General features: G+C 42.3%; 2 protein-coding genes across 8 annotated transcripts in view; one reads left to right on the top strand and one right to left on the bottom strand.

Moving 5' to 3' along the window:
- Tbce (tubulin folding cofactor E) overlaps window positions 1–10,841 on the top strand; it is a 49,707-nt gene extending 38,866 nt beyond the window's left edge. For 3 of the 4 annotated variants that reach the window (XM_047520598.1, XM_047520596.1, XM_047520599.1), the window contains exons 9-17: window positions 940–1,035; window positions 1,552–1,616; window positions 1,911–1,975; window positions 2,320–2,472; window positions 3,270–3,423; window positions 5,883–5,951; window positions 6,654–6,713; window positions 10,304–10,395; window positions 10,564–10,841. In XM_047520598.1, coding sequence (XP_047376554.1) covers window positions 940–1,035; window positions 1,552–1,616; window positions 1,911–1,975; window positions 2,320–2,472; window positions 3,270–3,423; window positions 5,883–5,951; window positions 6,654–6,713; window positions 10,304–10,395; window positions 10,564–10,656 — 847 coding nt within the window. In that variant the 3' untranslated portion in view covers window positions 10,657–10,841. The remainder of the gene's footprint in view (window positions 1–939; window positions 1,036–1,551; window positions 1,617–1,910; window positions 1,976–2,319; window positions 2,473–3,269; window positions 3,424–5,882; window positions 5,952–6,653; window positions 6,714–10,303; window positions 10,396–10,563) is intronic. The other variant, XM_047520600.1, reaches the window with a different exon arrangement.
- The window catches only part of B3galnt2 (beta-1,3-N-acetylgalactosaminyltransferase 2), a 46,694-nt gene that overhangs the window by 769 nt on the left and 28,938 nt on the right, over window positions 1–16,987 (bottom strand). Inside the window, exons 8-12 of one of the 4 annotated variants that reach the window (XM_047520602.1) lie at window positions 16,786–16,969; window positions 15,462–15,587; window positions 14,511–14,670; window positions 13,953–14,009; window positions 65–3,594 (exon numbers count right to left, since the gene is read on the bottom strand). In XM_047520602.1, coding sequence (XP_047376558.1) covers window positions 3,553–3,594; window positions 13,953–14,009; window positions 14,511–14,670; window positions 15,462–15,587; window positions 16,786–16,969 — 569 coding nt within the window. In that variant the 3' untranslated portion in view covers window positions 65–3,552. Of the gene's footprint in view, window positions 1–64; window positions 3,595–9,558; window positions 11,970–13,952; window positions 14,010–14,510; window positions 14,671–15,461; window positions 15,588–16,785; window positions 16,970–16,987 lie in introns of those variants that run through there. The other 3 variants (XM_047520601.1, XM_047520603.1, XR_007104323.1) reach the window with 3 other exon arrangements.

The raw sequence follows: 16,987 nt of genomic DNA on the forward strand, positions 1-16,987 counted from the left end.
AAAAATAGTGAATATTTAATTAGTAGTATTTGCTTAAGGTCATTGTACCACCATATAGGTAAAAGTGTGCTTTCTTTTCAAGAATGTATTCCTCCGGACCATTTTTTTTTTTTTTTTTTAATGGACACAATTCCTCTACTTTATTTATTTATGTGGCACTGAGGATTGAACCCAGTGCCTCACACATGCTAGGCAAGCACTGTACCTCTGAGCTACATTCCCAGCCCCCAAAAAGTGTGTTCTTTTAAATAAATTAAATGTGTACTGTTGCCTCTCCTTATCAAATCATTAAGCCCCAAGCTTTCAGTTGTATCTATTTCAATGAAATTGACACAGGTACATTAAAATAGGTTGGAAATCATAATCTGAAGCTTATTACGTAATTCATTAATTTTAATAATGTCAGTAATATGATGAATATTCTTACTAATCATTCATCTATTATTTTCCTCAAAAGAGTAGAATTTATCTCAAAGTTAGCATAAGTGATAAATTTGTTACTCAATTTGTTTTTTAGGTTTTCCATAAATGGGATGTTTGGACATCATGGGTTAAATTATTCATTATTACACCATTAAATTGTATGAAATAAACACTTGTGGGAATTTTTTCAACAAAATTGGATTCAAATTAGTAAATTTTATTGTACAGAATGGTTTCATTATACAGTCAAATGCAGTTGTTTTTCTGCGGTTATAAGAAATAATATACAGAAGTTACCTGTCCCCATTATCCAGTTTCCTCTTTGATAAGAAGCTGCAGATCCGTGGCACAGTATCACAAGTAGGATCATTTGAATCACCACAAGGGTCTTTTAGGTTCCCTTTTCATGGTCACACCCACTTGCCTCCACCCCAGCCTTCCCTAATACGAAACGCCATGTTCTTGGCAACAATTAAGAGATTAACACATGTTGAAAAGATGGTGTTTTCCATACAGGCCCAATGATGTTCTACAGAGGCTCAAGTTATTAGACCTTTCCTCTAACCCGTTAATTGATGAAAACCAGCTGTTCCTGATAGCCTATCTCCCCAGGTAATTTGATCCTAAAATGCCTGTTACAGTAGGCCTAGTAAATTTTTAGAGAATGAATTTTCATATGCTATTAATTTTCTCAATAGAAATATGGTAGTGATGATAGGATTCCTAAATAGAGCAATTCCCTATAGGAAGTTTTTTTTTAATTCATTTGGAGAATTTACCTGTGAACCATATACAATGTGGACCATGTACTAGATAACTTGAAGAACGGATAATTTGACCTTGTTGATATAATACCGAGTCTGCATTTGTTAAGTTTGGGGGAATGAGACTATTTCTTAGACCCTTTTAGCAATAGACACAGCAGTAGGCACTGATGAGGCCTGTAGAATCACCAGGCTGGAGCATGAAGGGTCCTTCTGCAGGCCTTCAACTGGACTCTAGCTTCTGGAGCATTTTACATGTGATGAAAACCCAGGGTAGAGGAAAAAAGTTTTAAACCTAGACTGGTTGATAGCCCACGGCATTTATATTGTTCTGTATAATCAAATTTAACATTTGTAATTTCAGATTAGAACAACTAATCCTTTCTGACACTGGAATTTCTTCTATACATTTTCCGGATGCTGGAATTGGTATATGAGATTAGTAAAAACTCCTCCCCATCCCCCTGTTTTGTATATTAACTGGAGGTTTAACCCAGAGGCACTCTACAACTAAGCTACATCCCTATCCCTTTTTAAAAATTTTGAGACAGGGTCTTGCTATAATAGCTACCAAGACTGGCCTTGAACTTACGATCCTCCTGTCTTAGCCTCCTGATGAACTGGGATTATAATAGGCATGGTTCACTGCACCTGGCCTCCTTTCCCCCATTCTTAGCTGTTTCCTTTCACTTCTACCATATGACTTAATTCTCCTTTTTCTAGGGTGCAAAACATCCATGTTCCCGTCCCTGCAGTACCTTGTAGTAAACGACAATCGAATATCACAAGTAAGGGCTGCGCCACAGTGCGCCCAGCACATCATCACCTGTTCCCACTCTTGTGGCATTCCTAGGTTCCTTCTTCTTTAAACCTTTTAAATCAAGAGAGAAATAACTCCTCAGAGTGAAACTGCTCATGCAGAGTGAAAAATACCTAGCGCGAGCTTGGTGTAGTACGTCCAGGCAGGCCGCGGTTGGTGTCAGGGGGCAGTTGTGGAGTCAGTGTGGTCCTCCCATTGGGGTGCTCCGAGTTGAAGGTTCCCTGCCTCGGGTTAGAACAGGGACTTCTGCTCATCTGTTGTTGATTCACAAAATCTGAAACATTGCTTTTATTTCTTCTTGTTGGGTTTCAGTGGTCATTCATCAATGAGCTAGATAAATTACAGAGCTTGCGTGCCCTGTCCTGCCTAAGGAACCCCCTGACTGAAGGGAGCAAGGAAGCACAGACCACTCGACAGCTCATTATTGCCAAAATTGGTCAGCTGAAGACCCTGAACAAATGTGAGGTGAGCGCTGGTATCGTAGCGTGACTGGATTCTTTTTTTTCCCCGAGATGGGTGTTGCTCAGCTGCCCTCAAAAGTGCTGGACTCAGGTGCTGCTGCCTCAGCCTCCCAAGTAACTGAGACAACAGACACATCCCCATGTCTGGCTTTAAATATATTTTAGACTAGAAGGGAAATTATCAAAAACTGTAAAAACAAATTATATTTGGATGTTGTGAAAAGGTGTGAAATGTAACTTTCCTTCAAATGGTGGAACATTGTTTTTGTCCATTTTAGTAATAATGGTTCTTTTCTGACTCCTCAGGAGAGAGGATTACACTTAGATTAGTGCCAGAAATGCCTGTCGCTCTACTGCCCTGGCCGGTTTATTTTCCTTTGAGGAGAGGTAAAGGAGTGCGCCCGAGGAGCGCTGGTACCCTCCTGCTTCCTTGGAGGAGTTAAGGCAGAGCGAAGACAAAAGCACAGTCTCCTCCCCTTGTCAGCCGCTTCTCCCCATGGAAGTGGGAAGGCCAGGCCTGGCCACACGGTGCCGGTCCCAGAGAGGGGACCCCAAGCACCCAGCATCCTCCATCCTGTGGGCAAATGTTCTCATGAAGAAAAAGATAAAACTGGAATTCTTTTTGAACAAACTCCTGAGTTCTGTCAATGTTAAAAAAAGAAAGGTGAAAAATGTCATTATCTTATCCCTCTCAATTGGTTATTCTGTGCTTGGGCAGTGGAGGAAGGGCAGGGTACAAAACACAAGTGACTTGTTAGAAAAACACTTTAATAGACTTGTTCTTATTTCACATCAACATAGATTCTTCCAGAGGAAAGGCGAGGAGCTGAGCTTGATTACCGAAAAGCTTTTGGAAATGAGTGGAAAAAGGCTGGTGGACATCAGGATCCAGAGAAAAACAGACCAAATGAAGAATTTCTTGCAGCCCATCCTAGATACCAGCTCCTCTGCCACAGTATGTCCATGTGACCTGCGTCCTTTCCCGGGGCAGCACAGGCAGTTCAGTGTTCTTGCTTTTCTCCTTTTCTTGGGGCTATAGGTACTTTCCTGGGGCCACTTCAAGTTAAGAGCAGACAGAGGTAAATCAATAGTGTCTCTTGGCAGGAGCTGGGAGACTTTGAGGTTCCTGAAGTGGGAGAGTTGCATTTGAGGAAGGGAAAGCAGTCCTTAATGTAAGTCCTCTCATCTTTGCCACTCGACCGTAGATTTCAGGAGGTGGGTACCACACTCCCCTCCAGGACAAATGGGCAGCACTCCAGTTCATCTCACAGGCATTGGTATTTTTTAATGCCCTCTGGGTAATTCTAACTTGTGAAGAAGTTCACATGAGCACCTGGCTCCTCAGCTCTCCTATCCCTGGGCTTGCTCATGTTGAGTTTGGCATTTGATACACACGATGGTCCCTTAAATCCTCTAACCTGGCTTCTCAGGCTTCCAAGCTTAAGAATTTTAGAGTCTTGTCCCTAATATACTTTTAATTTTTTTTAACTTAATTATTATTCCACATTTCACTTATGGTATTTTCCTTTTTATGTATGTCCAAATGCAAGAAGCTCACTGCATAAATGCTTCAGGCTGGAACATTATCTGTGAGGAAGAAAACCTGCCTATGGGAATTGCTTTCAAATTACTCCATTAGCCGGCCCAATTTCCTGGCCACTCTAGGTGAATTCTAAATCACTTGAGTTGGAAGGGAAAGGTTCTAAAGCAGCTGGCAGGTATGGCTGAGCATTTCATTGCTAAGAATGCCAAAAGAGAAAAGCAGATCTCAGGAGCATGTAGATGAATTCCCTCATTTGTTGGCCCAGAGCAGAGAGGAGTACAGTTCCCCTTTACCTGCAGCTGCAACTTTTTTTTAGGGGTTGGGGGTACTGGGGATTGAACCCGGGGTGTTTAACCTCTGAGCTACGTTCCCAGCCCTTTTTAGTATCTTATTAGAGATAGGGTCTCACTGAGTTGCTTAGGGCCTTGCTAAGTTGCTGAGGCTGGTTTTGATCTTGTGATCCTCCTGCCTCAGCTTCTGAGTCACTGGTACTACAAGTGTACACCACCATGCCTGGCTTGTATTTGCAACTTCTGTTGTCCGTAGTCAACCCTGGCCCCAAAACATTCATTGGAAAAAATTACAGAAATAAAATATTCGTAGTTCTAAACTGCATACCATTCTAAGGAATGTGATAGTCATTTTGTCCCACCTAGGACAGGAATACCTTTGTCCAGAGCATCTACATTGTATACACTGCTCACCTTTTAAGTCGCTTAGCCATCTCCTTGTAGACCTGTCACAGTGTCACAGTGCTTGTGTTCAAATAATCCTTATTTTACTTGAAAAGATCCCCAGAGCACAAGAGTAGTGATGTTTACACTTTGGATAAGCCAAAGAGAAGCTATAAAATGCTCCATTTAAAAGTGTGTATCGGGGCTGGGTATATAGCTCAGTTGTAGAGTGCTTGCCTCACAAGCACAAGGCCCTGGGTTCAATCCCCAGCACCGCAAAAAAAAAAAAAAAAAAAAAAAGTGTAGGGGCTGGGGTTGTGGCTCAGTGGTGGAGCGCTTACTTAGCACGTGTGAGGCACCAGGTTCGATTCTCAGCACCACATAGAAATAAATAAAATAAAGGTCCATTGACAACTAAAAAAAAAAAAATTTAAGTATATAGGTAAAAATAAAATTTATTTTTTTTGGGGTGCTTGGGATCAAACCCAGGGCCTTGTGCTTGCAAGACAAGCACTCTACCGACTGAGCTATCACCCCAGCCCCAAAATAAAATATTTTGAAAGAGCACATTTATATAACTAATTAGTTTAATGTTACAGTTGTTCTGATAGCTATTATTGATCTGTTACTGCTATTGTTATTGAATATTATTACTGTGCCTAACATTAACTTTATCATAGATATGTACATAGAGCAGATATAGGGCTTGGTACTATCTGCAGTGCCAGGCACCCACTGGAGTCCTGGAATGTCCCCACAAATGAGAGGTCTACTGTACTGGATTTTCAGGCAGAAGAGCTGGTCTGCAGTGCTGGCACTGGGTACCCAGCCTGGTCTTGCACCATGTTAACACTTGAAGGTTTCCTGTGACTTGTATCCCAAATAGTACCAGGTTCCTCTCAGACCTTACAGAAAGGGAACAGTTTCCAAAGTTGAAACTGTGGGCCCACTTGAAAGCATGTTAAGTCTTAGTTGGAGCCAGGACGCTGTCAGTCCTGAGGAACAGTAATGTGGTGCACACTGGAGCCTTCTGTCCTTGGGAGAGGTGCACCACTCTCCTAAAAGTCAGAGCGGCTGAATCAGAGCAAACTGATGCAGGGTAGCACACCAGCGGTTGCTAGGCTTATCCTGGGGAAGGAAAGGGCTCTGTTCACATGCACCCCGATCATTTATCCCTCTTGATTTCTTCTAAAACAGAGTATGGTGCACCTGAGGATGGAGAACTCAAAGTACAACAACCATTTATGCTGAAAAACCAACTCCTGAGTAAGAATCCCAAGTTCACATACAGCTTTATATTCTAGGCTGAAGCAGACAGTGAAGGCCTATGCATTTCTTTTAGAAGAACTGAGTGAAGTGCCTTGAGTTTTAAAGGAATTCTCAGACTATTGAAATTCCTGTGTGTGTGTGTGTGTGTGAGTGATGCTGAGTATGGAACCCAAGGCCTTGTGCATGCTGGGCAATCCTCCACCACCAAGCTACACCCGGCCCCCCAAATCTAACGTTGAATGTTTTTGCAATTCCCATGCTTTAAACTCATTGATAGTGTTATAAATGTGGGAGGTATTTGAGTAGTAAACTACGTTGTGATTTGGAAACGTGTTACTTTTCTTACACTTGGAAATCCAGCTAAGTTGTCAGGAAAGGAGTGCTGAAGAGAAGGGGAAAGCAGTAGGAGGCCAGTGCTCCAGCTGTTTTTGGGAGTCCCCAGTAATTCATGGAGGTGTTAACAGGAAAAAAAATTTGTAACATCATTTAGACAGATTTCTTCATTAGGACTGATGCAAGTCATACTAACCAGCTGTTATCTGGTAGTGATGTGAACTTGCATGTTTTGTTACTGGGATTGAAGTTAGGCCCTTGCACATTCTGAGCACACTTCTGCCACTGTAAGTACCCCAACCCTGCATGCATGCTTTAAATCAGTACTCTAGTAGACATCAGTGTATTCTTCTTCTTTCTTTAAAGCACTGAAGATAAAATATCCAAACCACCTTGAACAGAAGGTCTTAGAGAAGCAACTGCCAGGTAAGAAGAATGAACCCATCTTTGCCTTCCTTGCATTTGTGATCACTGGTGTGGGTATGAGTCAGCTCTTGAGTCTAGACTAGGAATTGAAATGTTTCATTCATATCTATAAGTGTGGACCTCACAGGTTTTCATTAGTCTTTAGTATTCTAAAATATAATCAGCTGTGCTAATGTCACTCCTCTGGCTCCCCAAAACTCAGGCCTCCCATACCTTTTAGGAGTACTGGGGATTTTAGCCAGAGGTACATTACAATTACATCCCCACCCCTTTTTATTTTTAGATATGGTATAAGTTGCCCAGGCTGACCTTGATCTTGAGATCTTCCTGCCTCAGCCTCCTAACTAACTCCCTGGAAGTATAAGCCAGGCTCAAGTCTACCATAACTGTATTAGCTTATCTGGAAAAGTTCTTTGTTTTTAATTGGGAGCCTCTGCATGTGATATTTTTGCCCAAAGGGCTTGATTGGCTTTGCCTCTCAGGAATTCCTCAGGCCCACTGAGCTTATTTGTGATCATCACTCTGGAGGCTTTTCTTGTCCAAAGAGGAGACATGTCCTAGTGAACTGAGTGTTGAGGTACTGGCACATTTGTGACTTTCCTATTCTGCTTCCATTCATCCACTGATCAGGACCCCATAGAAAACATTTTCAGATGCTTTTTTTTTTTTTTAGCAGACTCATTGGAATAGTTTCCTTAGAAAAAAATGACTTCAGGATTTTTTAAAAACATTTGTGACCAGCCACAGTGGCTCACACTTGTAATCCCAGTAACTTGGGAGGCTGAGGCTGGAGGATCACAAGTTCAAGGCCAGCCTCAGCAACTTTTGAGACCCTCAGTAACTTAGTGAGAACCTGTCTCAAAATAAAGGGCTGGGAATGTAGTTTCATGGTAAAGTGCCTCTGGGTTCAGTCCCCAGTATGTGACATACATACATAAAATAAAAACGGGCTATATAACTCAGAAGTAGAGCACTCTTGGGTTTAGTCCCAGAAAATATATCTGTGCTTCTAGAAATTAGTTTTAGGGGAAATATGTCAACAAATTAGATCAATATCTTACCTTAATTTTTTTTTTTCTTTTTCTTGGTCTGGTGATTGAACTGAGGGGCAATCAACCACCAAGCCACATCCCCAGCCCTATTTTGTATTTTATTTAGATTACAGGCATGCGCCAGTGCACCTGGCTTAATTTTTAGTATACCATGGTGCTAAAGATTCCCAAGATTAACTTGATTCATAACTACACACAGGTTAAATCTGGAGCCATGAGGACTTGAAGAAATTAAATGCAGATCAGTTTAAATGATTCCAGTAGACTAAATTTACATATCTGCTTCAGTGCAATAAATCCACATAAGCAAGCTTACCATGACATTGCTTATGGTATGCACAGATGGTATTCAGGAAGTAATTTATGATTGATAACTGTCCAATTAGTGTTAATCTACCACTATTTCCTAGCAATCCAAAGTCTAGACCTACAGTATATAATTCTACTGCTATTAAATGATGAATTAAAGTTAGTAGTGCTTCTCCTTCATATTCATTTTTTCAAATTTAAATGCTGTACAGGGACAAAATAGTGAAAGAGCCAGAACTCTATTACTAGCTTTGGATGTCTTTCCTTTTTCTTTCCTACATTATGGGAATGTTATCACTAAGGAATACTGATACTCAAGAATGCTGCTGTCAGTCAGAGGCTGCAGTCTGGGAACATTTGCTAACGTAGCTCTTCTGCACTGTACGCCTGCGTGTTGTCCCAGGTACACTTAGATTCAGTTATGCATTCTGGGAACACTGCCATGACCATGTGCTGTTTCTTTTGCTCCTTGGATGAACCAGCAGAGGTTAGAATTACCACAGAAATTATGTGTGGTACATAGATAAATACCCTTTAAAAAGTAGCAAAAAGATGCAGAAATATTGCAATGTCTGTTTTTTTTTTTTTTGGCCCATGAATTTAATAAAACTTATTGGCTGGCATGAAAAAATCCATATACCCTTTTTGTAAAGTTATGTGGTAATTGATATAAAAATTGAAAATACATACATGCAGGGGCTGGGGAGATAGCTCAGTTGGTAGAGTGCTTGCCTTATAAGCATAAGGCCCTGGGTTGGATCCCCAGAAACCGCCCCCCCCCAAAAAAAAAAAAGAAAAAGAAAAAGAAAAAACATACATGCTCTTTCCAGGCTATCCAGTGTTCTGTCTTATAGCACTTGTAATGGTAAAGACAAAACCAATGTAAAGGTTGAATAAACTCTGGCATGACCATACTGTCATGCAAAGTTAAACATAAGGAAGCAGGCTAGCACTGCCACTGCTTCCACATGGCTAAGCAAATTTAAATGCACTAATTCCTGTCAGGCGTTCCGTGGCCATGTGTGCCTGCTATATTGGTTAGTGCAGGTCTAGAGGAATTGGCATGTGAAGATACACAAGCTGTGGACCAACACTTAGTTAAAGCCTAGGCACCCTCAGGTGAGCACAGAAAAGCAGCCTGGAGGCACACCCATTCAGCTTTTAACACTGGTCATAGGGAGATAAAAAGAAGTAACTATCTTCTTACTTTCTAAATAAGACAGTTGTGTTACATTAAAAACAATAGTTATTTACATACAAATTGCCACTTTCTTATAGAGACAGTGCAGGTAGGCAAGTCTCTTAGAAACTTTTGGTTTCTGGAATTGATTAGGAGTGTGTCGTTTCCCATTGGTTTGCAGGAATCAGTTCCTCACCACCTTCCAACAGTGAAAGCCAGTCCACTCAAATCTTTTGAAAGGACTAATTATCATAATCACATCTAAGAGCAAAATTGTAATTAAAATTATAAATATACCAAGTAGCTATATCCAATACACAAGAAAAGGCCAGTTTTTATTCTAAAATAAAGATCACATTTATTATCACAAGGTGCATAAAAACACACAGCTTTTACAAAAATGATAGAAAAATACTCATTTGACTACATCGTGATATTTGTGGGAACACCACACTATTGCTGTACCTCCAGCTAAAGCTTCGAAGACACTGTTTTTCATAATCAAAATCTCCACTATTACCACAACCCATCTTTGGAAAGAAGTTCATAACGTCTTCTGAACAACCAAAGCATTTGCTCAGTTAAGTTACATTCCCAAGCCTGGGGGATGCTTGTGTAAGTGGCACACATTTTGATAATCACGGATGGCTGTGCTGAAAGAACCTTGTCCATCTCTCAGTCTATACTCTTCCTTCCCAGAGGAGGCAGAGCAATCTCCTCAGGACACCTGAGCCCACTCCAAGTTTCTTTCAGTAACTCAGAATAAGAATTAATCACAAAGACAAACAAAACATTGATTTCACCCCTGCCTGTTCCTCTGAACTGAAAATATAATTTCTAGTTTATCAGATTCAGAAATGATACCTACCTACTGAAATGGCACGCAAACTGTCAAGGGCACCTGGGTCAAACACTGGCTTCACTTCTGTGGAATAGACTCAAGTCTACTTCTTATTTTCTTGGGTGAATTGATAATTGAACAGGGCAGCTGTCACTGCAGCTTGGCCTTGTTATTGTGTCCTCTGAGACATCTTCCTTTTCTTTGACAGGCTCCATGACAGTTCAAAAGGTGAAGGCATTATTGTCACGTCTTCTCAAAGTTCCTGTGTCAGAACTTTTGTTGTCCTATGAAAGTCCCAAGGTGAGTTGCCCCCAGTCAATAGTCTCAGTTCCCCACAGTAAGACATGTTAAACTCTACCACACGGCCGGGTTCTGGTCTGAGGTGGGCGTGTGTTAGACCGAGTCCCTGTGGCATGGAGGTCATGTTTTGTCAGATCTGTCTTACCCCTACCTTTGTTCTCATTTTAGATGCCGGGCAGAGAAATTGAACTAGGAAATGACCTACAGTCATTACAGTTTTATTCTGTGGAAAATGGAGATTGTCTGTTAGTGAGATGGTAACAACCAGCTTTAAAAATTTAGAGACTAGACTGTTCATCATGACTGGGGTTCACTGGAAATGATTTACTGGGACAGTTCTACTGTCAAATGAGGTTTTACAAGTTGCCCAAAGTATGACAAAGGATGTACTTTTCACTGAGAAGAGACCATTTGTAGGCTTGTATGTAATAAAGGCTTTGACTACTCATGATCTTCTGATCTTCATATGTATTTTTATAGCTCATAAATATTATATAGAATCTAGCCAGTTTAATAAAATCTGTATATAGTTAATGTCAGACTAATTTTAATGAAATTCTCTACTATTTTTAAAGGTTGCTGAAATGATTTAGTTTGTCGTGTGGGGAAGTGTCCCTTAAATTTAGGGAGACACATTCTTTACTATGCTATACCTGCTATTTTTTCTTCTCAGGTGCACCACCTTAAAAAGGCAGTCACATGCTTTTCCCTGCAGTTACACCTAAACCAAGCATGGTGTGCGCAGTTCTCAGCTCTGACTGACATTAGGTAAACATGAGGCAGTGATAAAAGCAAAATTCTTCCCTATGCACTAAAACCCTGAGAGGTATATTCATAAAAATGTATTTTAACAAGAGAACTAAATTGATCTTCAGTATTTGTTAAATGGCAAAAAAAAAAAAAAAAAAAAAAAAAACCCCATGGATATTAGTCCAGGTAAATGAACATATTTAAGCCAAGTCCACAACCAAGAATCATATTAGTTCCTTTTCAAGGTCAAACTGCCCACACTTCAAAAACCACAAAATCTGACATTATTTCCAGAAACCCCAAACTTTGGTATAAAGGATCACTGCTCATGTAAGTGAGCACACAGTATTTGAGTTTTTGGGCCTGTGTTGTCCTAATCAGGCCATACAGACCTGTGCAATCCAGGCTGAATTACTAATCATGATTTAGAAATACTTTTCCTTTCATAAAACAATGCAGTAATTTTAAATCACTTTCTAATATATAAATAAAATCGTATGCTACAGTTATCATTTGATTTTTAAGAAAGAAATCCCGCACAGTTAGTATCACACTGTCCAGGTGAAGGTGCCAGCCAGAGATCTCCTGAAAGACCATCTGTTCTACTGCCAACCCTGGCTGTTCTCAAGACTTGCGTGGAGGTTATCGTCCGCCTGCCCTGGTCTTTACACAGCCTGGACAAATCACTGTCACCTTGCCACACACTGACAAGGGTCACCGCACACTCCCTTCAGTTCCCACAGCTGCATCAGCTCGTGAGGGGAGTACTGAGGGGAGGACAGCATCCCCGCCTCGCAGGTCTTCTCACACAGCCACAGGCTGTCCTGTGGAGAGAAAGCAAGCTGAGCTGCCTGGGCACGCACGCACGCACGCACGCGGTGCTTTTATGTATGCTGACGAGGCCGAGATCATTTCCAGGACAACTCCATGGGGAACAGACTCACGAGGTTTCAGGAGGGGTATCTTCTGACCCCACAGTCCTGCAGCTGAGTGTGGATTAACAGTCAGCAACTGGCACCCTGTACATGTGCCAGTGTCACCCTGGACCCCATACATGTACAGTTTGTTTAAAAAAGGGTTAGCAAGTGGACAAGAGGAGTTTGGAGACCACTAATGGTGAGTTTTATATTTGCTTTTAGAGAAAAAGTATTTAGCACTGTTCATAGCAGCTACCATTCTGGTGAAATGCTTGCAGTGTTCTGAGAACATGCCAAGTCTTTACAAATATGACCTCATTTAATTCTCAAGGACCCTGTGAGGCCAGGTGCCTGACACACACTTGGGATTACAAGTACTAGGGAGGCTGAGGCAGAAGGATTGCAAGTTCAAAGGCCAGCCTGGGCACCTTAGCTCTCTCAGAAAAAGTGTAGGGTCTGGAGGTGTAGCTCACTGGTTTCAACCCCTGATGAGATTAAAAAAAATCATGAACTAGGGATCATTTCCCTTTCATAAATGAGAAACTGAAATTAGGAGACTTAACTAACTTGCTCAAGGTCACAGTGCTGGTAAGGTGAGTAGGATTCAAGAATCCTCAGTGACATGAATTGTCTTCTGTTTCCAGCAAAACAACAGAAAACAGAGAAACCTACTGAATTAGAGAACAAACAAATGCTGGGTAAAATTAAAAATCTTTAAAGCCTGGTTGGAGTCCATTTGTGCCCTGAAGGTACCTGGACCCTTCGGCTTTAAAATAATGGTCACGCCTGCACAGGACAAGAGACCACTCAGTGATGGCCAGAGAGCCAGCACCCCTGAAGGGCCCAGGGTGTGAGAAACGAAGGCAATGCTCCATCCCAGCCTTGCCGAGTGGGATGGAGTAGAGTCTCCCCGAAAATCTGGAGCCACAGCTCCACCTGGGTGAGCCTGGGGCCAACAGGACAATATGTGCAGCCCCCCAAAATCCCAAGGCAGAAACTGGATACATTCACAGATACTAGTGCCCTTGGTGCAGGCAGAAGAAAGTGCACACCAGGGCTGCATTTTAAGACGCCCTGGTTTCCAAAAATGTGAGGCCAGAAAGAAAACACATTAGGAGCAAAAGCTACAGAGGACAATCTAGAAGCAGCACACTGGAGAATCAGACCTGCCAAGACTGCATACTTCAGAATTCTCAGGTACAACAAACAAAAACATCATATTCAACACAAAGTAAAAGATGAAACAAAGTATGACAAGGGAACAGGACCACCAAAGCTGCCAAGCAGACTTGGGCACATGGTCTCGTTCACTGAGTAGAGGGTACGCTGCACTGGGGCCATAGCCAGCTGCAGCTTCTCACAGGAACAGTGCACGTTCCTTCATCTCCTGCACCTTCTGAGTCCAAAGTGGAAGCTGCCAAGAACCCGGAATGTAACAGTACTGTGTGAGGGAAAAGCTTGCCTCCTTCCACGGCTCTTACTTTCTGATTGGGTCTTTGCAGGTTCATTTTTTTCTGGCTCGGCAGTCGGTGTGTTTTAAAAATGCCGTCTTACCAACAGAAGACTGGGTGAAGTGGTTACCAGTCAGGAGGGCCCACGGGTCCTCACACTGCCATGCTACCAGGATCTCAAGCCAGCACATTTCTAAGTTTTAAAACTGTAAAGAATTTCTGATCAACTCTGTGAAAACCAAATTCTCCTTTGTGGGTCAGAGAACTTTGATTTGTAGCATTTCCTTTTAGTTATACTCGGAAAAATACTGGATGAGAAATGAGGTGGACAGTTCTGAATTAAACCCAGAGCAGAACTGTGGTCCAGGCTAGCCGTGCACTACGTGGCCTCATCCCAAAACTCCTGGGACTGCAAGGCCAGCACCTCAGGTCTGCTTACCTGGTGTCTTCTAGGTCCTATGGCTGCCATCCAAATGCCCATGCTCACATCTTCACCCTACACAGGCCCCAAAGTGTAAAGGTCATGACTGATGCCACACCTCCCAAATAAACAGTCTTTCCACTTCTTTTGCTATTATTCTGTTAAGGCCAAACATGGATACACATCTAAAGGCAGTGATCACTGACAGGAAGCACCACACTGCATGGTAACAGGACGACACAGCAAGCAGACAGCCCCTCCTCTCAGGAACCTTAGAATCCAGCACTAATAGCAAAGAGTGGCTCTAGTGACCAGTTAGAACTGCAGGTTGACACTATACCCAGAATCTTTCCTTCTTATGAACAGCAATCTTTATATTCACACAGATTATGTTTGTGGGCTCTACTCAGGAGTAGAATTTACTGCCAGGATTGGAGCAATAATAATCCCTGACAAGTGATTCCCAACAGAAGAACAGCAAGCCTTCCCCATGGTAAGCTGCTGCTCCGGGGATGGCACCCTGGACTGCGTCTACCTTGCGCTGCGAGCTGCCTCAGGTTGGAGATCTTCAGTTACCTGATAGGTCTTTAATCTCCCCGAGTTGCTGGCCAGCCAGTCCACGACGTCCTTGGAGACCACATACCCTGACCCGCATGCAAAGGCAGGGTACGCGGGGCTGGGGTACTCCAACTCCTGCCACTTTCCAGTTCTGTCCACTGCCCAATTCAACCTGAAACTGAGATTTTAAAAAAAGATGTGGCTTCTCTGTATTGTTCTGACATATCCTGCCACTGTCGGACTGGACTCCTCTGTTACCACTACAAAAGGAATGAGCTTGAAGAGCAGAGAACAGTGAGAAAAAACTAAGGATTCGTATCCAGTGGTATTTTATATCAAAGACAGACATACTAAGTTCTAAGTTTCTGAATGGAAATGTAACAGTACTACCGTGTTTTATTTTACTTATTTAGGTACTGGGGATTGAACCCAGGGTGTTTTATCATTGAGCTAAGACCCCAGACCTTTTAATTTTGAGACAGGATCTCATTAAGTTGCTGAGGCTGGCCTTGAGCTTGTGATTTTCCTGGGTTCAGCCTCCCAAGTTGCTGGAATTACAAGTGTGCACCACTGAGCCTGGCTCTCATGATTTGGTGTATATTAAAAAACAAAATCAAAAACTCCACCAAATCATTAGCCCTTCGCAGTGCTCCTGAAGCAGCAGAGAATGGCAGAGATGTGTCACGTTCACTCTAAAACGGACAGTTCAGCAACTTCCGAGCACCATGTATTTCTAGGGCACAAGGATACGAGCCACATCTCTTGCTCTCCTCCATTATCTCAGCCTGAGGTTTTTTTATTAAACAGATTTTTTACCCTAATTGCAGAGTAATGATAGTAAGCCAGGCATCTAATAGGAACTGCATTTCTCAAACACATTCTTGTGGAAAATGGCTTGCGCATTTCACTCTAAATTAATCACATTTGCTCAGGTACACAAATGCCAACAGCTAACCATCTTTCACTTACTTTCCCCACCAAAAATTCGGCCCCTCCAGATTCTTTTGGGTAATTCTTTTAAATACAGCTTCTAAGTCTATGTAACAGTCATCGTCTGTCTTCAGCAACAAATTGAAGCTGGTTGTTTCCACGGTCCTGTTGGCAGAAAAGGGTATGTGAGTTGGTACAACTGTGTAAGAAACCAGTGTGACACTAGTGAAGACCCCTCACTAGCATCCTATTCACAGCTGCCCCTGCACGACCTGGGCACTGTGTCTTACTCCTGTAACACCAAGAACGCTGGCTTCAGCAGGTGCTGCTCCGTCACAGTCCTCACTGTGTCCACTAAGTGACACAGCAGCAGCACCAAGCTCATGTAAGCAAAGGAAAAGGAGCACAGTGAAAAAGTACGTGGCTGAAGGAACACGTTTTCAAACAGATGTCTCGGGCGTCCACGTCAGGCTGCCACGCCATTAAACTCTGAGCCTTGCCCCATGTGTTCATAGTAAGTGCCAGTCCAATGGGGCAGGTATCATACGTGGGACGTTATTGTACAAGATGCATTCTATGCTGCTTTTCATATTCCAGTCAAGATACTTTATAATAAAAAAAAAAAAAAACTGAGTTATAACACTGAAATCTACCGTTGTAAACAATTTCCAGCAATTAAACTATTATTTATGATCCTTGGGAAGAACAAGATGATGACTTAATTTGTCCATACATCAAAAAGTGTGTAATGGCAACTAAGTGGTGACTTAGGGAATCTTCCCGCTTCAGCCTCCTGTGTAGATGGGAATAGGCACATGGTAATGTGCCTGCTCAAGGCGAGCAGCTTTTTCCAGTAGAGATTGGAAAAATAAGGTGGGTATCTGGTTGAGCAGAACTTGGATTAGTGACGTGGCTGGGAGTGAATATATATAATTAGGGGCATCTGGGTAGGTTGCTATGTGTCCAGCTGAAAGGAGCCATTTCCAAACTCACTGGTTTTTATCTACTCCTAGTTTGACACTCCCAAGGCAAAGAGCTATCAGTGCAGATGGATTAGTTTCTGCCTTATTTTCTATCATTAATACACTCATTCATCAAAATAAGAAAGCAGAGGCTAGGCCTGGGGCTGGGGCTCATCGGTAGAGCACCTGCTTAGCATGTGTGAGGCACTGGTACAATTCTCAGCACCACTACAAATAAATAAAGGGTCTTCCCAAGGAACCAGGACACAGTAGGTCACATCCCAGGTGTGCAGTTACCTTAAGTTTAAGTTTCCATTTTTTGAAATCTCAGTGGTTTGATGTTGATACATTTTTTTCTTCATCAAAAGACCAATAAAACAAGTTCTAGCCACCCAACCTACCATCGATAGAAGTTCAATAACTTTGCAGGAACATTCCGGTAAGTGTCGACAACATCCACAAAAACGATGTCACCATGGACACTGCTCTCCTCTGTCAGCAAGGCATCTTCCTCATGGAGTCTCCTCATGTGACTGGCGAGTCGCTGAGGCCGAGTGTGAAGGCTATGCAAGAGAGCATCACCTTCTGAAAGGACAGTAGAGA

The sequence above is a fragment of the Sciurus carolinensis genome, chromosome 12 (assembly GCF_902686445.1).
Source record: "Sciurus carolinensis chromosome 12, mSciCar1.2, whole genome shotgun sequence".
Taxonomy (NCBI): Eukaryota; Metazoa; Chordata; class Mammalia; order Rodentia; family Sciuridae; genus Sciurus; species Sciurus carolinensis.